This window comes from Onychostoma macrolepis, chromosome 22 (assembly GCF_012432095.1).
Source record: "Onychostoma macrolepis isolate SWU-2019 chromosome 22, ASM1243209v1, whole genome shotgun sequence".
Taxonomy (NCBI): Eukaryota; Metazoa; Chordata; class Actinopteri; order Cypriniformes; family Cyprinidae; genus Onychostoma; species Onychostoma macrolepis.
This window is the reverse complement of record NC_081176.1, coordinates 33,186,454-33,213,352: the sequence shown is the minus strand read 5'-3', so window position 1 is coordinate 33,213,352 and position 26,899 is coordinate 33,186,454. Positions and strand designations below refer to the sequence as shown.

At 36.2% G+C, this 26,899-nt stretch overlaps 1 protein-coding gene across 2 annotated transcripts in view; it reads right to left on the bottom strand.

Annotated features, from left to right (window-relative positions):
• mark1 (MAP/microtubule affinity-regulating kinase 1) overlaps window positions 1-25,473 on the bottom strand; it is a 52,008-nt gene extending 26,535 nt beyond the window's left edge. The window contains exons 1-3 of one of the 2 annotated variants that reach the window (XM_058760517.1): window positions 25,093-25,473; window positions 7,753-7,956; window positions 4,129-4,182 (exon numbers count right to left, since the gene is read on the bottom strand). In XM_058760517.1, coding sequence (XP_058616500.1) covers window positions 4,129-4,182; window positions 7,753-7,956; window positions 25,093-25,143 — 309 coding nt within the window. In that variant the 5' untranslated portion in view covers window positions 25,144-25,473. The remainder of the gene's footprint in view (window positions 1-4,128; window positions 4,183-7,752; window positions 7,957-25,092) is intronic. The other variant, XM_058760516.1, reaches the window with a different exon arrangement.
• Between the last annotated feature and the right edge of the window lie 1,426 nt (window positions 25,474-26,899).

Genomic DNA, 26,899 nt, shown 5'->3' with positions numbered 1-26,899 from the left:
GTCACTAGTCCTCACTAACAGAGACAGAATAAACACGCTCAGGATGAATTACGCTGTAAAGCGAGCATCACTATGACCAACATTCTCAATAGAAATCTCACTCTCTCTGATATAACAATTAGGGCTGTCAAAATGGCTGAAAAACTAAATTCGAATTTTGTCCTTACATATGATCAATATTCAAATTATATTCGAATTTAAAAGGCATAATTTCAGTTAGCAGGAAAAAAGCTTTTGGCTTCTCTCCGTAGGCCACAAGAGGGCGCGTCGAGCAAAATATTACTAATGCACGTTTCTTCAAAGCAATAAAATAACCATCTTTGGAAAAGTGCATAATGTTTAAAATAATGCTTATAAACCATATATAATTAAGTTGCTTAAACAATTAGAAACAAAATAGAATCTTGTATGTATGTATAGTTTAATACAAAGGACCGAAAACCAATCACAAATAGTACTTTTTCTATTTAAAAACACGAGATGCCGTGGGATGAGGAAAAACAGGCATAAATTCGAGACAAGTTTTTTAAAAGTTGAACTTACATTAATTTTACATGGCTTTCTAAACATGCGGCTCTCTTGTGCGAGACGCGAGTGCAACGGTGATAGTTGCAAAATAATAGATTTCAAATAATATCAAATGATATAAGTGAATCTCAAAGAACATATTAAAATAATAAAAAAGGCATGTCATGACCCCTTCAAATGCCCAACTTTCACAAAAGCACTACACATAATAATTATTATTAGACAAGATTGTCAAATTTGATTATATTTTCAGCTACCAATAAAAGTACTCTAAAGCCTTAATCGAATAGGAGTTGTTTTCTAAACTACGTTTGAGTTTCGATTCTTATCACCCGACGTCTGCGATGGTCATGTACCAATTCGGACGGGACTAACATCTCCGTGTTTATTACAGAGGTGAGAGGGTCTGTTTCGTACATGCGTTGCGTATAGTCATTCGGATTGATTACCATATGTAACCACAGTTTTACTACAAATACCATGGTGAAGCTATATGGCTAGCAAATAGCAAAACCAAATTTAATGTGTGGTTACTTTAGTTTAACCATTTTATTTATTTTTTTTATTTGTAGCAAAACCATGTTTAAGGTAAAACATTATGTAATGGAGTACAGAAATTAACGCGAGTAATCTGACGCTGATATTACAGTAGCCAGTCTTAACAGTTTACGTGATCTGGCTCTTGATTTTATTGATGTTAATTTTTTTATTTCTTTGCCGAGAGGCAAAAATATCAAACATGCGCAAGGTAAGAGCGTCTACGGTAGTTCACCTTGATAGTTTCAAGGAAATGCATTGCGAGAAAAATATTGTCGGCAATTACAGACATTCGCTTTTGGAAGGGATTCGTTTTCTCAGAGGATCACAGAGTTTGCCGAAAAATAGTAGGTAATTTGCTCTGGAATTATTACAGAGGTTGTGTGAGAAAAACACTGACGTGGCAGATTTGGATGGGACTAAAATCCCAAAGTACGTCTGGGAAACACAAATTTCTTTAACGACCCCCTGCAAAACCAGTCCCGTCCGAATAGGGCTTAAGCTGTATTTGACAAATTGTACTTGTAGTTTTCCCCTCCAAAATCAGTACAGAAAACACAAAAGGCATCAGATTGGGCCTACGAATTATTCAAAATGATGATTACATAAGAATGCATTTGAGAACCCAACAAACGCTGGTTGAAGAAGATGGACGTATAGTAAGAGCTCATAAAAGTACAATGACACCGAGCTTGTGGAATGCTCTCGGATACGCTGAGGTTAGCCGATTATAGCAATTAATTGCATGCAGAGGTTTCCACCCTGATCGTTCTGTGCAGGGTAAGATTCCAGCAGAACCAGCATGCAGCTGTTATTTTCATAGTTGAATACTGATTCTGGATGAATAAATGTACTGGAAGAGGATTCACTTATGACGTCAGGCGATTAACAATGTGATAAAGTAACTGGATGATCCCTGTTGGGGGAGGAGGTAAACCAACCGTATTTACAGACAAACTCTGATGTTGTGTGTGTGTGTGTGTGTGTGTGTGTGTGTGTGTGTGTGTGTGTACCTCAACATGAAGTCATTAATCTTGCTGTCGAAACGTGAGGCAATAGAAATCAGTGCAGGTTTCACTGACAACCTCACTGTCCATCTGTTCACGCAATGCTAATGTGCACAATCAGTCAAACAATAGAGGACAAGCCTCATTAAAATATTCAAATGAGATGATAATTGACTGTACGGAAACAAAACTTCACATTCATTCATTTGGAAGATACTTATCCAAAACAATGCATAGTAGATTCATTTTCAAATGAATGCGTTTTCTGGGAAATAGTCACATGACCTTGGCATTGCCAGCGTCATGGTCTACCAGTTGAGCTACATCAACATATAAAATAACAAAAATGACGTTATTTAACAATGTTGCATTCTCATAAAAGTGTTAAAGCATGGACAGCGATTACCAAACGTCATTCTGACGCCCTTGAAAGTCGTTCCGGGGCAAACTGATCAATGCAATCCCTTCATTAACGGCCCTTCATCAAATGGTGTTGGTGACGTGTACAAGCAAAAGTCATTTAACGGAAGTAATTTTGCTAATTGTGACCACTTTGGGACCACGCCTTCACATGGAATTTCAAAAACCTGAACTGCTCTTATTGAACAATGGGAGATGGGGGAGGGAAAACTACTCATATTTAAATTTTTTTCCGCAAAGCATTTTCGCAAATCCATTAGGTCAGCAGTTCTCAATTTTCTCTGAAATCTATGCTTGACAAAGCATTTAATGTTCTTTAATAGTAACCCACTAATGGAAACGGTATGAAGAAAAATGTCACGCTTCTACAAATATCCCACCGGTCAACATTGCCTAAAAATGACCCTCTGAGTGAGCCAGTCATCGGCTAACATCATTTTATGACAGCTTTGGGATTTTGGAAATCACCCACTGTACTGCAAGGAGAGAAAGGATGTGAATATAGCTGTAAAATGTTCAGTGGATTTCTCCGCTGCAAACTGATTGACTTGCATGAGCTCTGATGTTGTTCTCATCATGAGAGGCTGCGTCATTCTCTTTAAGGTCAACGCTGCTTATAAAAGCCAAGAAACAGCCACTCTGACATTTTCTGCTCCAAGACAAAAAGACAAGCCCTTTATTCACTGCTTTTATCATGCAGTTCAGCAGATATTTATGTTGGATTGAGAACATTTGATCTACCTGACAGTCTCTCTCTCTGTCCATCTATGAAAATGCAAAAACATGTCAGCAGTGTGATAAAAATGGTGGCAATGTGCCAACAATGCCTTGGAACAAGCTAAAACATACTAGTAACACGAATAAAACCCCACACACGATAATGACAGGCTAACACTAGCTAGCAACATGCTAACAATGCCTATAAACATGCTAAACGTGTTAGCAACATGCTAAAATGCCTAGGAAAATGCAGTTAAGAACACAAATATGCTAGCAACATGCTAAAACATGTTAGCAACGTGCTAACAATACCCAAGAACAGGCTAAACATGCTAACAGTGCGTGTTTCTGAGTGAGGTGTTGCAATTTTACTACACTGTACTAGATTCTTAGTCTAGGAAAACATCCTCTGAGGTTTGCATTAGTTCAGCAGTAAAATTTTTTGTGATCAAACATGTATCTTGAAAAACCTTGGTCAAATGCATAACGCACACAAAACGAAACCTTACTGAGAGTTTAGAGTACAAAAGGTTTTGAGGATTAAATAATCAATTGATATTAGAAGGTTAGTGACATCAAACATTGTTTCAATCGTTTCAATGTTTACCGTACTAACGCTCACAGGGACTTTTCACCAGTCTTTAAATTATGATTTATTAAATTAAATTATTGACATCTCTACAAAGATACTGAGAACAAAAATCTCACAACAAATGGGAGTTTCAAAACCCGGATTTCTAATGTGCTTGTATATTTCTTAAAATACAGGGTGAAAGTCAAAAAACATGCAAAGAATATATCATAAACATGTATTTGCTCAAAGAAAATGAGACATTTTTAACATGATTAAGACTTCACATTGCGAAATAACTTTCATCAAAATTAAAAAACAAACAAAAACAAAAAAACGTCTCACCTTTTGTAGACTTGTGGGGTTGAGCTGTGTTTTATCAATGATCTTCACCGCTACCTGAAAAACAAATATAGTGTCACTGTGAAATGTGTATATTTATAGACTCCTATAAATAGCCTATACATCTAAATATACAAAGGCTACGGGGCATCCACGTCATCCCTCTCCGCGTCAGAGCAAAACGGCTCCATTTCTTACATAATCTGGAGTTTCTATTGGTCCTGTATGCATGTTCTGACACACAGGCTGTTAAATAATGCATGCTGGATGGGATCCAGCACAAGGTAAGTGTCTTTATTTTAAAACTCAACATAATCTCTTCCGCTTCCCCGAATGACGGAGAACTGAGAGTCAAGAGTTAAACAGGATAAATGTATAATTTGATATGTTTTCTGAGTAGGGGTGTGCGATATTAAAAAAAAAAGAAATCTCGATATTTTTGGGATTTTTTCGATAACCATAATTAGTAAGTAAAATGTATTTAAATAGCACCTTTCACAGACAAAGAGTCACAAAGTGCTTTACAAATTTAAATTAAAAAAAAAGTTCAAATACCAACTATACAAATACCACCAAATATCACAAAAAAAAAATTTGCTTCCAGACCATATTGCTAATTAAAGGCTTGTCCAAAAAGATATGTCTTTAGGTGCCTTTTAAAAGATTCAACAGAACACCTAGTTCTCAATGACAAGGGGAGAGAATTAGACGATATTTTGCCCGAGTGTGTTATTGTGCTGATATCTGACTACCATGGACAGCTGGCGTTTTTGATATTCTTCATTCTGTGCGGTCAGTTCACATCAGTGAACAGAAATTAATCTTTTCATATAAGTTTAAATAGATTTTTACCTTATATTGGCATTTTTAACTTTAGCAAAGCCATTTCTTCTAAAAGTGTGCATCTTTTGAGTCAAATTTTTCTTACATTTAATCAGTCAATTAGAATAATAATACATTTAGGCTGTTACCAAACAAATGAAACCAGTATCAACTAAAATAATCTTTGCAGAAGATGCATCTGAAGTGGCATTTAGATGCATTTACACACTGTTTAATGCAGCTCAGAGGGACATGGAGTGCTTTAACCTGCATTTACAAACGCATAATGTTTGTCGGCGCCAATAGCCTTGGGGTTAGTGCACCGACATACAGCGCAACTGTGCTCACGACGAACCGAGTTCGAAACCCGGCTCGTGGTCCTTTGCCGATCCAGCTCCCCTCTCTCTTCACCCAAAGCTTTCCAGTCTACTCTACACTGTCCTGTCCAATTAAAGGCATAAAAAGCCCATAAATCATAAATAAATCTTAAAAAAAAAAAAAAAAATGCATAATGTCTTGATATTTTAAACATAAAACATCGAATACTGATATTTGAAATTATTTTAAAAATGAAAAGATACTTTAAATATGAAATTAAAACCGCCAGTAGGTTGCAGAAAGTCACTATTAACAAGTGAGTCATTGTGACTGAACCAAATCATTTAAACGGTTGATTCATTCAGGAACGAAACATTCATGTTGAGACACAAAAATGTTCTGTGGTAGCTGTTTGGATTTATTTTTGGTTGTCGAAATGGAGCAAAAACAGGCAGTATTGTGTCTAAAACGTAAGTAAATTGTTTATTGAACTGTTGTATAAAATCAGTATCATTTGTAATCATGCTTATTTTTGAAGAAAAAAAAAAAAAAAATGCAGAGCTCGCAAAATCGCTAGCCCGACGTCCCGGGGCTATTGTGTTTTCCAGTCGGGCTACCAAAATCTATCACCGCCTGCCCGACGGGCTCCTTAAATACAGATCTCCCGCGGGTCCTTAAAAACTCTGAAAGTGAGTTGTATCAAAATTAAGGCCATAAAAAGTTTTAAATACGTTAAATGGTATAAGAAATGTCTTAATTATAATTTCTAGAGGTCTTACAGTTGGGGACGGAAAGACAAGAGTCGCGATAAGGCAGGATTACGTTAAACTTCAAAGGGCAATGATGTCATTGAATAAATAATGAGCGCTGCATGTTTCAAGTCAAAAGGCGGCGCGGATGTCTTTATGTGAATGTATCTGAAGGGAACCGACTGTCCTCAGAAACGTGTCGTTGGCATTTTAATTTCATTTTTCCTATAATTCCTGATAAAGCAGCGTTTATGAGCGCTGAGCTGCTTTGTGTACAGCGTTTCCGGGGAAACAGCAATATTTCAGCGCTCCTAAAGCGCCACCTCGTGGCAGAGAGTGAATCTGCATTTCCAATAAGCCTTTCTTACGGTTTATGGTCAGATCAATGCAAATATCAACTCATGTTTTTACGCAGCAAACACAGAGTTGTAAATGAGAAAGAAGTTAATGTGCCTTCTAAAAATCTAAACAATTAAGACAGTAATATTTATATGTTTTAAATTAACATAATAATTTATATGCTTGATTGATCCCTTTTCATAAAAACGGTTTATAGCCTGAAACGCTGTTGTATAAGATTTCTGTTCTTGTGAAAACCTGTATCTGAACAGTAAATCATGTAATTTTATGGCTCAAAACTGTATGTTACCATAGACATTGTCCAACCCCGCTCATTCTGTGTTCATTTTACTTGTGCAGCTCTTAAAATGGGTCATAAATTGCCTTAAATATATTTTTTACAATTCTGCAGATACCCTGTAAATAGTGAAAAAAAATTCCTTCCTTCATTTTTGTTGATATTTGTGTATTGAAAATATTTTTGATTGACATTTAAACTCCTATCTGATTTTCTATATTTAAATTAAAATAAAATATTTAATAATAAAATAAAATAGTAATTTTTTAATTCGGGCTGAAGAGTACCTGCCCGAAGGGCTACCAGGGATTTTGAAATGTTGCAAGCCCTGAAATGGCACTCTTTGTGTGATTTTTAACTATATGAAATGATATAAATATGTACATTTTCTGCCCCCATATCTTGAATTTTGTGATCTTTCTTAATGCATTTTAATAGACTGAATCCTGCAGTGAAAGAACACTCTAAATGCGCGTGCACTGTTTAAACCACTAGACTTCATCACGTAATGTATTTGTGCACTCCGTAGGTGTTTTGTTTTGGTTTTGCAAAATATTCAATAATGTCAAATTGCACATTGTTAAAACAACAATTACGATATTATCGCACATCCCTATTTCTGAGTTCTGTTTGTCAAGTAATTTGTAAATGGAAATGCACAGCCTGTACAACTTTCACACCAATTCAACCTACATCCATTCCTAAGGACTGCAGTGTTATTATTTGAATGTTTTATGTAAAATAATCACAATATGTATCTATGAAAAATTAAGTGTCAAGACAATTTCAAATGCTGGAATTCTTGCCAATTTCTGTCCTCCAAATATGACAATGTAGTAAAAGTGTTAGCATTATTACTGTATATATTAGTGTTGTCAAACGATTAATCGCATCCAAAATAAGTTTTTTTTTTTTTTTTTACATAATGTGTGTTTGTGTACTGTGTATATTTATGATGTATATATAAATACACATACATACATACAATAAATAATATATGTGTGTGTACTGTTTATTATGTAAAAAAAAAAAAACATTGTTGCGATTAATCGTTTGACAGCACTAGTATATATATAAAACAATAAATATGTATCTGCTCACCTCTCTTCCTGTTAAAACATGGCGGGCGAGTTTGACTTTAGCAAAGTTCCCTTTGCCGATGGTTTTGAGGAGTCTGTAGTTCCCGATGTGAGGTTGTTCGTCTGTGATGGACGCCACTGAGTTGCGGCAGCGCGGGAGACTCTGTCGACTCGCTGATTTCGTGGGTGGTGCTGGTGTGTCCGTGTAGCCATCGACAGACGTGTGCTGAGAGATGAAAGGAAAGGGTGGTCAATTCAAATTACGTGTAAACAAAAAAACTAAATCTTTCAATATAAACAGTTTTCTCTAAAATTTTGACATTTAAAAAAAATGTAATCAAAAAATGCACTCACACTCAACCTTTCTATACTCCTTTAATATCCTAATTAATTTTCAAAACTACAAAAAAGTGTGTTGATATAATTGAACTATAATTTTTTTTTTAAAACACATTGACATGACATTTGAAATTATTTAAATAACATCTCATTTCAATAGTGGATTTCATGTCATCATATCAACACTACTGTCTTTGTGTTATTGCTGGATTTCAGATTTTGCTGAGAAGCATATATATATATATATTTTTTTTTTTTGATTATTTTTTGTCTACTAAAACGGCATTACAAAATCAAGTTACAAAACCTCAAAATAATATGAAAAAACAGGTTGGACCATAACAGGGCAGAATGCATTCACTTTTAAATGGTGTGAGCTCAATACCTATTTGTTTAAAATGGATATAAAGTAAATTTGTGCCAAACAAAAAGTTTATTTTTATTTTTAAACATTCTATTAGAATTACATTCTGGTGTAACTTGTACTGTAAGGCGTTGTTCTCTCAGAACGCATTCTTCTATTCCAATGCGCTACTTTTCAATTGCTTTTCAATAAAAAACAGGCACTATACGGATGTGTATGACCACTGCGTTCATGTCTTATAGCATTCATGTGCAAGATGCTGCAAAAGATGTGAGTTTAAGTTAAAAGAAAATCAACTTTTACATGCAGCGCCGCTAAACAATGTCAGTTCCAAAACAGTGGACCAATCAGAAGACCCCGGAGGCATAAAATACACACACACACACACACACACACACACAATTAGTCCTATGTGAATGACATGAACATGACCCTAAACGAGTGTCACAGTACAAGACTCCCTTAAGGCCTTTGCTTCCCTAGTTCCGTTGTTGCTCGAGCACTTTTTGAGCTCAGTCAAACAATTACATCAATGTGACGAAAGCACTGGAGCTAGTTAACTTCAGCTAGACCGCAGTAGAAATCTGACGGTCAATATACAGAAGCTACTGGATAAAGTGGAAAATGAGCCGAGACCTTCAGCCTGAACCACAGAGAGCACTTACAACAGAATCCATTACCCGTGGAGCGCTGGGACCACAGGAGTGGAGCTTCATACCTGAGACTGTGTCTACGCTAGGAAATCTGATCTGTTTTGGCCATCATAAAAGCCCTCATTTTGAACGTCATGAAACAATATGATTGGTTTTAAGCTACATAAGATTGGAAAAGCCTTGTTGAAAATGACTTCCCGCATCCGATAAATATTATTTGACTTTAAACTTGCTTATTATGAAAGAAGAAACAGAGTGCTTATACAAGCTTACACATGACTGGTCAGTGATTTTTTATTTTATTTTTTCAGAATGAGAACAACAAAAAACTGTTGTTTTATTAGTTTTTAATGACTTTTCAAACCATTCAGCTCACCAACCACTGTAATGACATAACTAACAAAGCCATGATGAGTAATACATGCAGCATACAGCACAGAAGGTAACGTTGAATCCTTAGCAGTAAAAAAAGGGTCTCATTCACTAAACAAGTGTAAGGGGTGGGTGATATAACTGGTAGAAATTTGTCGATCTGTAGAGATTTGACTATTGTCTCTATCACGAAAACTTGAAATGCAATCAGCAGCGAAAGAAAACTCATTTCGTTATATGCGAGCGCTGTCTGAGAGACAGTGCTCACGAAGACGGAGCTCATCGAGCGCGGGAGTATTGAACAGAGCTATTTTTGCTGCTTTATAGGCTTTAAACGGTTAAATACACACACTTGTACGTATCAAAACGTGTAACAGTATATTGTATCCGGGCAGCTCTTAAAGTGACAGCAGTCTAATATTCCTGCTGTCTGTCATTCATGTTAATCAAACAACAAAAGAGAGAAAATCTCTCACTGCTCTTGACTAAATCACTTTTGTAACTTTAATAAGAAGGTACATTTAATTCACACACACACACACACAGTGAAGAATGTGCAGTGTTTTTATATATTTGATTACTTTATACAATATATGTGGCATTTCTTATTTATTTGATCTACTGTAGTTTTTAGTTTTTTTTGTAATTCGTTTCTTATTTAATTGCTGACTGTTTACTTGGCTTCCGTGAGCTTTTTTTTATTTAAGCTAGTTTTTTTTTTTTAAAGATATTTACACTGGTGGCAAGAATTATGAAATTTCTATGTTATCAAGAAATTTGATATCATTGAGACCTTATTTAAAGCAAAAACAAGTAATTCATGATATACTTATCGTGAAATAATATGACTCATATCGTGATATAAGATTTTGGTCATATCGCCCATCCCTAGCAAGAGTATACACAAATTTGTGCAAGAAGTCTATATATGAACGTTTTCATGAACAAATCATGATTCATCATTTTTTCCATGCTAAAATTTACGAATAAATGTAGGAACAACTGAAACCACACGTACACACAAAGAACATACTCTAGGTGGCCTTATAATTGTGTTAAGATGAAAATGTTTAATCTAATAATTATTATCCATAAATTATATATATAGTTAAGATGAAATTTAGATCTATATAATTCATGATATACAGTGAAAGAGTAAAAAAAACTGTATTATAGCGGCAAGGTTTCTCTGTATAATAATGCAGATAAATATATGTACAGCTGGCTAATAAGAAGTCTGTAATCGGGGTCTCTATTAAATGCATTTATTGTCACATCATGCAAATTCATATAGCCTAAGTTCCAAAACAGCCAAACCAAGACCAAATGAAAACAGTGAGATGGCTACAATAGAGTAGCTAATAGATATTCAACCAATAAATAGACTAAGTAACTCAAACTTTGAAAATGTTTACTAGAAATCTGATCATAAATTGAAATGAATTTGGAATCACATGTTTTTGGAGAGAGCATTACTGTGCTGACTTTTAATATGGGAAAGTACGTTGAAACTGTTGTCTCTTAATTCCTTCCCTCAAAATGAATTCACTCTCAAAAAAAAAAAAAAAAGATTTATATAACAATATAATTATTTTATGCCGGAACCATGGCTGTTACGATATCAAAATTTTAGATACTGATACAACATTTCACAATGCTAAACACCAGTTGCACAGCAAAATTAAACTAATACTAGACTAACTAATGCAAGTAAAAAAGTCCTGAAGCAACTGGTGAAGATAAGTCAACTAAGAACAGTATGCGAGAATGGAATCAAGTTCTCTTTTAAGGCCCAATGTGCATTTAATAACTTTTTTTATTCCTAGCACATCACGTAGTTTAGTAACAGTAGACTGCGTTTTACGACAATCACGTCAACTTTTTACAAACCAGTATGAATAGTAAAGATATTAAACGGGTTAAAATTTTTGAACCTTTTTTCATTTGATCTCACAATGAAATGTTTATAGTGACAGATCTCACCAGAAAAGTCGAAAGATCCAGTTATGACATTTTAATTAAATATTACACGTAGGGTTGCAAAGGGGTGGAACATTTCTGGTAAATTTCCAAAAATCCCTAGAATTTCCAAAAAAATCCTAGAAAGTTTTCAAAATTTCTGGAATGTTTCCGAAACTTACTGGAAATTGCCCACCTTTTTGCAACCCTAATTACAAGGTCCAGAAATCTGAAACATACACAATGGATGAATTGTTCACAATAAGACCTATAACTTGTATTTGCAAACTACGTGAATTTTCATTTCCATGCTGACTTTCAAACTGGATTTAAAACCTTCCAATTCATTAACTATAAGACGCTAAACAACTACAGTCTCTCACCCATCCCTAACACAAACCACAAAAATTACAGAGTACATTTCCCTGACAAGAAACACAATGGTAGGACTTTCAAGACAAACAGACTGAACTGAACTAAAGTTGTGTGAAGACTCAGTGAATGGAAGAGCCTGTTGTGAATAATTGCTGAGTCACTAGTACAGTAAAGTCCTGTGACTCTGGTGAACTGAGGATGACCTGTGCTATATAACACAATAAAACACAAATGGAACAATGTCCATCACTCTAAAACTAGAGAAAAGACCTTCTCTAGTGGTCTTACTATCACCGTGTCTCCTCTATTGTTCCTCATGGCACACAACAACATTAAGGTAACCCAATAAAGATCTCATCCATTTACCCTGGTCAATACGCCATCTTTACTGCCTCAGTCATAATGAAGGTTAGTTTAAGGGCATGAATGTCACGTGTTCAATGCATGTTAAGCTTTATCAGCAGCATTTGTGGCATAATGTTAATTTGAACTCATACCGGTTTACAGTAATGATGGTCCAGCATTATGGAGGGTTTAAAAGCATGAAAGTTTGGAGTTTTGTTCAATTTTATTTCAAGTATTTCAGCACCGAATTACTCTTCTTTTCTAGGCAATTTTTATTTTTAACTGAGAGGATAAAGTCAAAAATATTCCACTAATGATGCCCTCTTCTTGAAAAGTTTCAATTTAACGTTAAGTAAAAATTACTAACATATTTTACATACATCATGAATGCATGTTTTTGAAGATTTTTAACCTGGTTTTCCCCTATCAAATATTTTAGTAATTATCCTAAATATCATTCGAAAGCCTAAACACTCAAAATTCATCCTGTGAAAAAAGTTTGGAAATTGGACATTGCAAACTTTTTAGCAGGCTCCTCCCCCCAGTGGGCAGTGTCGAGCGTCATATTACAAAACTTGTAGGCTACTACAATAATAAGGCAAACTCAGTGATCCTCTGAGAAAACGAATCCCGTCCGAATACGAACGTCTGTGATTGCTGATGAAATTTCTTTCACAATGCGTTTCCTTGTGTGTTTTGGCCAACGTGAATTACCGTAGACGCTCTTACCGTGCGCATTTTACCGTGCGCAAAGTCCTGCTGAAAACGAAAAATCATAGTGAGGGACAGGCCAAAAACCTTTCAGCATAAATGCTATTATTTAAAATAATATTTAATTGACTTTATGTAATATTGGTGAAATACATAGTATGCTTTTAAATTGCAAATTTATTTGTTGTTATATTAATTCTATGTTTGATTATTTCTTAGGGCACCGATTTCATGGTGAAATCAAACCCTCTGGGGTCGACAAATGCGTATATGCGTTTTGAGGCAGATTTTCCTGATAAGCCATCGCTTTCACTTGTGGACTGAGGTCTCTATTCCAAAGCGTTCATTAATTACAACCATTTGCGTTTGGATAGTGCATTTTCACAGTTAAGACTTTAAATAGGCTTTATTTTCAAGTTGGAAAGTTTTTTAATTCATGAATATCATTAAGCTTTCAGGGAATTGCACCACATGACATTGTATAACCTTTCCTTTTCATAAATAGATCAAATTATCTTTAAGAGACTTATTGATCTTGACACACAATCTTGCAGGTCTTCTGGGTCCTCTCTATGATATCATTTCCTGCTTTAAGGGTTTTTTTTTGTTTCTTTTTTTTCCCCATGCATGCTGGCTGCCACAACATGCCATTCCTGGGTGTAAAGGCATAACTTTCTTTTATGGACATTTATTTTTTTAGCTTAGCAGTCAAATAATGTCACAGCTCCCCTAAACAAGGACAACTGGCGAGTTCTGTGTTAGTGATGCCTTGCCTTGAATAGAAAACTATTTTTGACATCAATGCAAGCAGAATTCAGTATTACAAAAAGCTAAAGAACATTTATACTCAAAGAAGCTATTAGAACAAGCATGCAAAGCTTTGAAGAAACAACCTCGTGCCAGAGAGGAATCTGGCTGCTCCGACACGAACCAAAATAACTGAAATATGACCATTTTCAGTCAGCAGAGCTGGTGTCATCCCTGTGATCTTCCTGAGCAAACGTCAAATTTTCAACAAAATCTGGCTGGACTCCTAAAACTTGCCACCACATCAGCATTCAGGCCGTGTGATTTACTGAATAAGTCACTCCTGAAGCCTCAAGAAACGAAACTAGGATCCACATTATCTTGCATTTTGAGCACAATGGCAGAAAGCCCAATCTAGGCCTTGACAATCAGCATTCAGTGTAACTGGTGACTCAGCGAGGTATCGAATGATCCAAACACATGATACCCAATGCTGCCCAGGAGCAGATTTTTCACTTGAAGGAGGCTATACAGGCAAAACTGAATAATTCTGTAAAATAGCCTACTGCTTCGGAGTTATTAGTGCATTTAATATATGCACTTTCATCCTATTTTTATTCAAGGGGTCTTATGACGTGATTTCATGGTTTCCTTTCTCTTTGGAGTGTTACAAGCTGTTCGTACATATATAAGATCTGTAAAGTCGCAAAGATTAGAGTCTCAAACCCATTGTTGCCGCCACCGCCATGTCGTCAAGATGCTGTGTGTTTCAGCCAATCAAAATGCACCGGATATCTGGCCAATCAGAACACACTTTTCAGAACGATAAGCTTTGTAAAAATCGATGCGTTTCAGAAAGGAGGGGCAGAGAGGAGCAACAATAATGTACGGTATGTGGAAAATATGTTTTTTTGAACCTTAAACTGTGTAAACATTGCATTATACCAAATACAAAAAGAATAATTTTTAGCATCATCATATGACCCCATTAAATTAGACCAAAATAATTTAACAAAATTGCTTTACTGCTTAATATTTAAAAAGAAAACGAACTTGTCCACCGACAAATTCATGCGGTTAAGTCAAAAGACAAAAATAAATTAAATAAATGATTTGACCTTTTTAAAATCACGTGGTGTGACTTCCCGAAAATGTATAAAGAACTTTTTACCTTAAAAAAATAAAAAGAATATACACACATATATATATATATATATATATACATATACATATACACACATGGAAAGTATTCAGACCCCCTTCAATTTTTCACTCTTTGTTATATTGCAGCCATTTGCTAAAATCATTTAAGTTCATTTTTTTTCCTCATTAATGTACACACAGCACCCCATATTGACAGAAAAACACAGAATTGTTGACATTTTTGCAGATTTATTAAAAAAGAAAAACAGAAATATCACATGGTCCTAAGTATTCAGTATTAAATCTCATTTCTGCAAATTACGATTACCCAATATTGATTATAATTGGAGCTACCTGTATCAGTGTTTATATTTATTTTATCCAAATATATCGACCCAATATTTGTATTTGTAGACAGGTTATGTTATAGCATAATCATTCAGCTCTCATCAGTCAGTAAGCTCGTTTGAGATAATCATTATTTTGAATGTTGTTACTCATCTTGCACCATGAGCACTTCATTAAGTCACCATCTCAAGTAAAAGAAGTTAAAACTTTTTAAAAGATCTGCATTCAGTTCTATTCTGCTGCACTGCGTCTCAGAAACGCATGCTGTTTGAAAGGCCCCTTAGAAGGCATCCAGGCAGCTCACTTAGTTTTGGAACAGAGCTCAAAATTGATCAGAAGCCACATATAAATAGTGAACCCTGAAGAGAACACAGATGAGATGAAACAGCTGCAGTTTTCCAGATTTTCATGACACAGCAGTATCGGCATTCCTGCTTTAGCATGACAATGAACACACTGCCTGGACAAAAACATTCCGACAAGGTATGATCTCCGTAAACACATCCCCCACACACACACACACACACACTTGTCCTTTAAAGCACTCCCTTCTCTCGCAGCCTTTCCACTGTTACACAACTGTTGTAAAAGTGAAAGCCTTCCAATGCGCGTCTGCAAGAACTCTCTAAAACACCCTGACTCACGTTTGTTTTGATGGTGACGGCTTTGTTCGATCCCTGCATCACTTTCACTTCCATACTCTGTTGTTGAAACATACTATAAGCAAGTACACAAATGGAAAAAAAACACATCTAGCAGGCTCGATTTCATGCATGACTGCAACAGTAACATTTACACACTTGCAAGCATGTATTGCATTCTCAGGAAGGCCACAAGGGGAGCTATAGCATCACAACTTAGTTAACCATAGCCTAGCAACAACTATCCATAAAACTGAAAATAATCAAGAATTAAAATAATCTACAATGAATCTGATATTGATTAAATTGCATCTGCTTGTTTCCACCTCCACCGGTCACATTATTTTACAGCAGTGAATTACATAACAAAAGGCCGATGCGAAAAAGCGAGGCGAATCGCAGACGAATGCTCTATTGTTTCAATTCAAAAGCGTCATTGCACCAAATTTTTGCGTTCAGTGTGAAACGGCTTTTTGGCATGTTTACACCTGGTATTAAGATTTGTTTTTGTCAAACCGATCACAAGTGGACATGTAAATGGGGTCTAATTTTTTAAAGCTCGTCTACTTTTGACTACTTCCAGAGGTAGTCGAAAACACATTCGCTATCCAGACAGGATTTAAACTTTGCCGTCTAAAAACGCAAGTTTGGCTTGAAGTAAAAAGCACAACGTTTTCCTACCAACCCTTATTCTTATGCTACCTTCTTAATCAGAAATTAGATGTGAATGCCTTTCAAGTCGTGTTTACTACTGGGAAACTCAGAGATAATTTTGATGCTAGAGTTTCTGAGTTGGGCAGGCCATAAACTTTAAACATGGTGGAGGGGACAAGCAAAGCTGCTGTCAATGCTATTCTAGTTTTTATTTTTCCCCACAACAACTACATCACTTTGTCTTTTTGCTAAAGTAGTGTATTTACAGGCTGTATGAACAATCATTTGAAGCATACTGTATGTTTTATAAATAGCGGGAGAAGCATGTATTCGACTGAAATTCCAGAATCGTCAGAAAGCTGATTATTAGAGATGCACCAATATTTTTCTCGGATTTAGATATCCGCCCTGACCCGCACCAACACCCATTCAAATGATTCTAAAGCCCCATTCACACCAAGATGGATAACTATAAAGATAACTATAAAGTAGTGCTCTCAAATGATTAATCGCGATTAAATCGCATACAAAATAAGATTTTATTTGCATAATATATGTGTGTTCTGTGTATATTTACTATGTATATATAAACACACACATACAGTATATATTTTGAAAATATTTACGTCTATATTTATATTATAAATAAATATTTAATATATAAACATACAATTTTTCTGAAATATATGCATGCATGCGTATTTATATATATAAATATAAAGAAATATACACAATACACACACACATATATTATGTAAACAAAAACTTTTATTTTGGATGCGATTAATCGTTTGACAGCATTACACCGTGTCCTAACTACACGCGACACGATGCCGCGACATGCAATAAAAGGTATCTTTTCCATGTTAATCAGAGTTTTTGTCCTAACTAGCCGCGACACCGACACGTGAAATTTCTCATTTAGAAACAGTTTCTATTTCTGCGACGTCGCAGCTGGAACAACAACATACAAATTATATGACAGTAGACAATCTCAGGTGATTAAGTACTTTATTCAAAGTTAAACGTGTCCAATATAAGTTTAAATATCATATTGCGTGACCTTATAGCCATATTGAAAGCAACAATAGTTTACCTCAGATCTTGAAAATAAATTAAAACAAATATGCACGTTAAAACCGTGACTCACTGCGAACCAACAAGTGTATTCCAAGACAAAGATGGTATCAGTCACTCAGTATGTACATTTAATGATGTTAAAAAGGTTTAATATTTATGAATTAATTATAAACGTATCTGCCGCTTTAAATTCTCCAGCTCGTTACAGCAGGATGGATTCTGATTGGGTGTCAATGTTTTTATCGTTCATCAGTTGGGAAAAATCGTTTTGAAAATGATTCCAACGATATCGTTTCTCAGTGCCTTTATTATTATAGTTGTGTTGTAGACTCTGCTATTCTTTAATATTGAGAACGATTTTTAGAACTATATCTTCATCGTTATCTTTATAGTTGTCTCATCGTTGCCTTAATTCTTAGTTTTGCATTATGATATGATGAATGGATGGTTCATTTTTAACAGCAGATTCAGTGACATGAAAGCTGATCTGCGAATCACTGCACACGTCTGTGGAGCATTAAGCAGGATTTATACTTTCGCCTGGCTCTGGTGTTTATACATGTCGTGCTTGCCGTTGTACTATTCTTTGAAACGACAGGGGGCGACTCTGAGTAATTGCCCTATAAAATTCAGGAAACAGCAGTGAAAAGTAGCAAACTGCGTAGAGTGGATGATCGAATTAATTTCTGTATGTATAAACGTATTAGGTTGTGGGTTAATTTGGAGGACACACTACAAAACAATCAAAGAATCATGTAAAACCCTGTAAAGCTTGAGATTATTTGTGCCGTTAAAATATGGACATAATATGTAATATATTATGTGGATATAATATGTATGAAACTAATAAAACTGCAACAATGGAATTTTTTTTCTCATTAATAATTTCATTAATCTCATTAATCAGGGACCTCATTTCTGAAAAAAGCTCATTTCTGCCTAATGCTCTAATAATAGGCTGCTTTTAAACTAAAAATGATCTAGCTCAGTGAATGTTTATATGATTGTAAACCAATGGGATACTACATTTTATTAGTTCTGACAACAAATTACTTGAATGCGACAAGCTCGTAATCACGACTTCACAAGTGGGAAATAGGAAATTTTCCAATTTTTGATGGCAGATGAAGGCAGCATAAAACAAACCCACAGCGTTCTGAGTAGTTCTGTGGCTATCAGAGCAGAAACAAAAGTTGCTGCGCTCTGTATCATTTTCTGTTGTCTCCTTTTGCGTTCATATGTAATTTGCGCGAGCTCATTGGATCGAAAGATCAGAAAAGGCCTATACATACACACACCCATAGGTCCTCCCCTCAAAAAAAAAAAATCAGACTAGAAGGTGGACAAAAGAGTGCGTAACCTACATTGTACAGTTATATCCTTGTGTGTAAATGTTTCAAATTCATGTGAGTATTTCCATTTTGCATAATGCTTCGGTTCTGACAGCAAGCAATTATCCACTACACACTTTACAGACTTCACTGAAATCTTGGGCAGAATGTAAAAAAGTTTTTTTCTCAATTAAATAAAAAAAAATCTGATTAAAAATCTGATTAATTGAAAAAAAATCAATTAACCGATTAATAATCTATTACAATGATAGTTAGTTACGGCTCTACAACCCATAAATCAAAAGAGCGTGGGATACCATTGTGCATAATTTCTACTGAATTTTAAATTAAGTGAAAGGTCACATAACGCATCCTAATCGATCTGTAAATTTTGAGTACTTGGATACTCATATCCATCCATACTAGTGTAAAGTAATGCCTGATAAAGCACAACATGCTAAAGCCCTCTCAGAGAAGTTGCATCTCTAAATTCATAGTGACAAGAAAGTAATATTCTTTCGCACACTTGAGTGTCACCAAAATAACTAAGGTGTGGTCAACCGCAACATACAATCACAAGGAACTGACCAAGCAGTTGACCCAAAAAGAAAATTCAGTCATTAATTACTCACCCTCATGTCGTTCCAAACCTGTAAGACCTTCGTTCGTCTTCAAAACACAAACTAAGATATTTTTGATGAAATCCGAGAGCTTTCTGACTCTCCGTAGACAGCAAGGGAACTACTAAGTTCAAGAGCCAAAAACGTAGTAAGGACATTGTTAAAATAGTCCACATGACATCAGTGGTTCAACCGTAAATTTATGAAGCTACGAGAATACTTTGTGCACAAAGAAAACAAAAATAATGGCTTTATTCAATGATTTCTTCTGACAGAATTTTCATTTTTGGGTGAACTAACCCTTTAATGAATTTGTGTAGAGTCTGTTTTTGACTTCAGGGTCCTGGTCCCAACTGGCTCATCAATCCAGTAGTGCTGTGTTTAGATATAGGAATAGTTACAGAATAGTTCATCAATAGCCTGTGACCTAAAAGCAAAGGTCACACCACTGGGCCTTTGATTTGTTCTTAAACAAACAATTAAAGTCGATAAGAAGAGATTATCGGCACTGAAGTATCTGTGCCCACTTTAAAGGGTTAGTTCACCCCAAAATGAAATTCTGTCATTAATTACTCACCCTCATGTCGTTCCAAACCTGTAAGACCTTCGCTCGCCTTCAAAACACAAACTAAGATATTTTTGATGAAATCCGAGAGCTTTCTGACTCTCCGTGAGACAGCAAGGGAACTACTAAGTTCAAGAGCCAAAACGTAGTAAGGACATTGTTAAAATAGTCCACATGACATCAGTGGTTCAACCGTAAATTTATGAAGCTACGAGAATACTTTGTGCACAAAGAAAACAAAAATAATGGCTTTATTCAATGATTTCTTCTGACAGAATTTTCATTTTTGGGTGAACTAACCCTTTAATGAATTTGTGTAGAGTCTGTTTTTGACTTCAGGGTCCTGGTCCCAACTGGCTCATCAATCCAGTAGTGCTGTGTTTAGATATAGGAATAGTTACAGAATAGTTCATCAATAGCCTGTGACCTAAAAGCAAAGGTCACACCACTGGGCCTTTGATTTGTTCTTAAACAAACAATTAAAGTCGATAAGAAGAGATTATCGGCACTGAAGTATCTGTGCCCACTTTAAAGGGTTAGTTCACCCCAAAATGAAATTCTGTCATTAATTACTCACCCTCATGTCGTTCCAAACCCGTAAGACCTTCGTTCATCTTCCAAACACAAATTAAGATATTTTTGATGAAATCCAAGAGCTCTCTGACTCTCCGTAGACAGCAAGGGAACTACTAAGTTCAAGAGCCAAAACGTAGTAAGGACATTGTTAAAATAGTCCACATGACATCAGTGGTTCAACCGTAAATTTATGAAGCTACGAGAATACTTTGTGCACAAAGAAAACAAAAATAATGGCTTTATTCAATGATTTCTTCTGACAGAATTTCATTTTGGGGTGAACTAACCCTTTAATGAATTTGTGTAGAGTCTGTTTTTGACTTCAGGGTCCTGGTCCCAACTGGCTCATCAATCCAGTAGTGCTGTGTTTAGATATAGGAATAGTTACAGAATAGTTCATCAATAGCCTGTGACCTAAAAGCAAAGGTCACACCACTGGGCCTTTGATTTGTTCTTAAACAAACAATTAAAGTCGATAAGAAGAGATTATCGGCACTGAAGTATCTGTGCCCACTTTAAAGGGTTAGTTCACCCCAAAATGAAATTCTGTCATTAATTACTCACCCTCATGTCGTTCCAAACCCGTAAGACCTTCGTTCATCTTCCAAACACAAATTAAGATATTTTTGATGAAATCCAAGAGCTCTCTGGTCCTCCATAGACAGCAATGCAACTGTAATGTTCCCAGGTCCCGAAACATAGTAAGGACATCGGTAAAATAGTCCATGTGACATCAGTGGCTCAACTTCAGCTTTGTGAAGCTACGAGAATACAAAACAAAAATAGTTGATTTAACAATTCTTCACCCCTGAGTTACGTCTTCCGCCATTTTGGAGAGTACACAAGAACGTAATCAGCGTTGTTTACGCTTAGGTTAAAGCGTACGTATGTGTTGTGATACTCTCCAAAAATGACTCCAAAGTAACTCGGGGGAGAAGAATTTTTGAATAAAGTCGTTATTTTTATTTTCTTTGCGCACAAAAAGTATTCTAGTAGCTTCGCAAAATTGAAGTTGAACCACTGATGTCACATGGACTGTTTTACCGATGTCCATACGTTTCTGGATCTGGAAACATTACAGTTGCATTGCTGTCTATGGAGGACCAGAGAGCTCTCGGATTTCATCAAAAATATCTAAATTTGTGTTCGGAAGATGAACGAAGGTCTTACGAGAATTTCATTTTGGGGTGAACTAACCCTTTAAAGTGGGCACAGATATGTCAGTGTTGGAGCTAAACTCTGCAGGAAAGTGGACCTCAAAGGCCAGAGTTGAGAACAGCTGATTATAAATTATTGCATTTATTAACCATAAAGTCAAGTAATTGTTCAAGCAATTCAAATAATACTGATTAATAACTGAAATAACTACTCTTTGCAGCCCTGTTCTTCAATTACTGGGTCCACTTGGACTTCCTGTGTTTCTGTTCACATTCTCCAGTTCACACACAGACAGAAAGGCAGCCGTGACGGAGGGGGTGAGAGCGTCTTATAGTTTGACAGCTGCATTGATTATAACAGAGAGGAGTGCACTGATATCCAAAACCCTTTGACCTCTGCCAGGACACACTGCAGCAAACAGTGCTTTACAACACTCCCTCCTCTTATCCACATATCAGCCCGTCTGCGTCTTCAAGCCCAACGACAACAGACAAGAGTGAATGCAAACCAAGCAATAAAACCGAATCAATATCTAATGACTATTTCAAACTCTTCTTCTTTAGGTTTATAGAACTCCGATCATGAGCTCACTGCATGCAAACTCGGGAGTCTGCAACACCTATAACGTATTTAAAGAAATAATTCACTGGGAAATGAAAATTCTGTCATCATTTACTCAGCCCTGTGTCGTTCCAAACCTGTATGACTTTTCTTCTTCTGTGGAACACAAAGATATTTTGAAGAATATTAACCAAGCTGGTGCCCATTGACTCCCATTGTATGGAGAAAAAAATAAATAAAAATAGGCATTTCTCAAAATATCTTCTTTTCTGCTCCACAAAAAAACAAAGTCATATAGACTTGGAACAATATGAGGAGGGGGTAAATGATGACAAAATTATAAAATTTTTGGGGGTGAACCAGCACTTTAAATGAAATTATGAATTTAAATGAATTTATTTTTATTTATTTATTTTTACTAACTTCGAATAGAGTACAAATATTTCCATGACTTTTGAGATTTTATTAACTTGCATGATTATTTGCGAATTGGAAATCAGAGTTTAAAATTCATATGCTTCCTTTCTCATATGCTTACAGGAAGTTACAGTGCAAGCAGTGAAACAACATGTTTAGTGGCTATGCAAAAGATGCTCAATTTAAATATTCAAAACCGAGGAGGGAAAAATGTAAAAGAATCCTTCACTAAAAATCACGAATTACACAAACACTTTTAATTTATTTGCGAAAGCAGTGCTGACATGAGATGTTCAGAGCCAATGACAGCAATCTCTAGATGTTTCCTCCACTGATTCAGCATAAATTACTTACATTAATGACCCGCGCCACACACCCAGACGACCTCGGAGCATTTCTGTGCTTTTCATTAATCACAGCCTGTAATTACATGATCGAGTTAACAGCCCCTCTGTGACCATTATCAGCAAGTCATAAAGACTCTCCCACAGGCCGCAGACCTGATCCTGACTGAGTGTCTGCTGCATCACTGGAGGATTTTAACACAAGTACAGGAATCCTTTACATAAGCAGAGCTCTGCAGGCCTATAACCTGAGATGACATTAAACCCACAGGAGCATAAGATACGGGCTTTAGACGGCCTCCTCTCTTCAAAAACTGATTAAGATCATTGCCATTGTGCTGGCAATAGTCCTCTATAAATCAAGTTTTTTTGTGAATCTTGTAATGCAAAAATCCCCAAAACCACACTGCATTTCCTCATACCTTCAAATCACCTTTATTTCATGATAGACTGATATTTCTGGAAGGCAAACGAATTGTCCAACAGCATTTTAAAATCTGAAAGATTTAAGGGCTCAGACAAAGTGGAAAAATTTCAGTCAATTACAACTTAAATTTTGGCAAAGAAAGAAAAAACGTAAGGCTTCTGAAAACTGGGAACACCGTGAACAATTATGGTGATTATTTTGTATTTTTAGAGCATGGCAGAGCTCCTTTTGTGTTTCTCAGAAAAAGAAAAAAAAAAGCATAACACCATGTCCTTACCAATGCAGAAAAACAGCCAAAAAGTCATTTTGTGACAGTAGCTGTCGCTTACAGAAAAGCAGACAGAGTAGTGCACAAATTTTCATTTTTGACTTCCGCTTTTGTGTTTCAAAGAAAGATAAACAGCAGATTACATCCAAACCTGAAGTGATAAAGCAATAAAAACTCTTCTCACTTCCTTCTTAAGTTGCCCTAAACAGCTGAGAAAAGCAACAGGACATTACTGTTATCAAATTATGCGCGGTTGCACCGAGTAGCCCCACCCACAGTTAAATCTGATTGGTCCAAATTCATACCAAAATCCAAATCACTATAAACCCCGTGAGGACGCAGTGTGAACGACATGAAGGTGAGTAAAATATCATTTTTGGGGTCAAGTATTTCTTTAACTTAAGTGTTATTTCCCCTCGTGTCTGTCCAAATATCTACCAACATCTTTGTCATTTCATGCAATAACTGCATTTCATTCTAGCATTTGATTTTCTATATCCCATTTGCTGTTATTCATTTGTATTAAGAATATCAACTGCCTGTCACTGGAAAAAAACTAAACAAAAAAAAAACACATTTAATAAACTCTAAAGTAGGCCTACTGAGCTTATTAAATGTGTGACCCTGGAGCACAAAACCAGTCAGAAGCAGCACGGGTATATTTATAGCAATATTATCCATTTTAAATGCCAAAAATCATTAGGATATTAAGATTACAAAGAAAATTAAGAAAACTTCATTTTTTATTAGTAATATGCATTGCCAAGGACTTCATTTGGACACCTTTAAAAGGCGATTTTCTCAATATTTTGATTTTATCCAGATTCCAGATTTTCAAATAGTTGTATCTCAGCCAAATATTGTCAGATCTTAACAAACTATACATCAATGGAAAGGTTATTAATTCAGCTTTCAGATGATATATGAAACAATTGCAAAAAAAAAAAAAAAATACAAGACCCTTATGACTGGTTTTGTGGTCCAGGGTCACATATAATGTAGTTACATTAAGAAAATTGGTGCCGGGACGCTGAAGCATGATGATGGGAAATCAATCTGATATGATGATGAGCAGATCATCAGTGTGTTAACACAGCACAGGGCAGCATCATACACACCTGAACGGTCCTGAGCAGTCTATACAGTTACACAAACAAATATAACTCTAATAATGGCTTTAAACCAACGCTGGACGCGATTATCAAACCTCAGAAGACAAAACGAGTATACACTCAACCAATCCGGCTCGTTAAACCATTAGAAGCTCGCGTCCGCGTCAACGAAACCACAAGAACGCAAACGAGAACAAACGCGTGATAAACCTGAACGTTAATGCGGAGTGATACAGTGCATCTTTGACTTACATTCTCGGCGTCGCGCTCGTTAACGGTGGGCAATGGCGTTCTGGTCGACATCTTGTGTTTACAGGCCGCTTGCTCCAGCACCGGCGCTCGGTACAGCAGAGCCGCGGAGCCGGGCTTAGCGAAGATAGCGCGGAAGATACGGATATCCGATGCCCGTCACACCGGCATGTCTCCTGGCCTTCGACCTACGATTCGGCGGCGGCTTTATAACATGCACATATCCAGGAGCGGCCCGCGTCTGCCGCGAGCGAGAGAGAGAGAGACAGAGCGACGCGACGCTGCGGATGCGCGGACAGAGCGAGCGTGTGTGTGTGTGTGTGTAGCTCAGGCTCCTGCATTGATCCACCCTGATAGAAACACACACACACACACACACACACACACACACACACACACAGAGACAGAGACAGAGACAGAGGGGGAGGACGATGATAGACTCAGAGCTTCTGTCGCAAAATAATAAATCTGTTAGTTTATATGGCTATTTAACCCGTGCATTTGATTAAAAAATAATTAGTTTTATAATATTAACTGCAGATCTTTGCAAATGCTTTGTCATGACAAGCTCAATCAATGCTTCATTTTGAGACCATGTCATGTTTGGGGAAAGTGCATGAACATGCACTGATAAAATGTGTCTTAAAATAAGCAGCTCATTGTAATATGCCTCTCTACCTTTGATCTGCATCACCACCTAATGGATTTAAAACAGTACTGCGTTTCTGACACCATCTCATTAAGAGCTTCAGGGAATATATTTTTATTTATTTATTTATTTATTTATTTATTTATTTTTGATAAAGCACAACCAATTAAAGCGTAAATGTGTATAGCTAAATAATTCATTTAAATTTTATGTTGGGAATATAATCAATAGATTATAATGAGGTCTCACAATTGTTCCTGTTAACCATCCTCCACACCGCCAGAGGGAGCCATCATCTGAGTTCTAGAAGTGGTAAAATATACTATACTATACTATACTATACTGTAATTATTTATTTGTCTGTCAGAATACATGTAATTTTGCATGGCCAAATACAGGGGTTGGACAAAATGTGAAACCCATTGTGAAATCCTTGCAATTATCTTTAATTTATCTTTTGTTGTCTATTCTCTAGTTTGTGTATGTGCAGTATAAGTTGTGTTCAGCAATGTTCAGTACAAGCATTCTGTGAAATATGCTTGTTAGACATCCAAAATGGATAAATCACGGTAGCCCATTTAGTGTTTGAAGAACAATAGTCTTTAAGATTATGACTGCTGTCGCAAAGCATGGCGAGAATTAATTGGCGAAGAAGAATAAAATTAAAAGTGAATGATAGGGACTGTCAAACACTCAGGATTGTGTCCAAATACAGATCTGCAGCCTTGAAGACCCTGTTTCCACCACAGAGATCTTCACAAAGCCAGCATCCATGAAAGATCTTCAGCAGAAGACACAAGTGCCGAAGTGTGAAAAAGATGACCATTGTCATTAAACCTAGACAGTTGGAGGACCAAGATGAACTTCAGTATCTGCCCTGGCTCAGTCACCTGACTCATGATCAAACCACAGTTTTGGAGAGAAGAGTGAGAAGCCAGTTACCTTCTTCAGATGTTCTGATAGATGTTCATTTAACTGGAGACTATTCAAAAGGTGTATAAGTTGGCTGGAAGCTGCATTAAAAGCAAATGGTGGTAAAACACCTTAAAATAATATTGCATATTTCCCAGGTCCAAGCCCTGTAGGCTTTAAGGGTTTGAATAAAGGCATATAAGCTGATCGAGCATGTAAAGATGACTCTTTAAAAGGATAATTTAACCC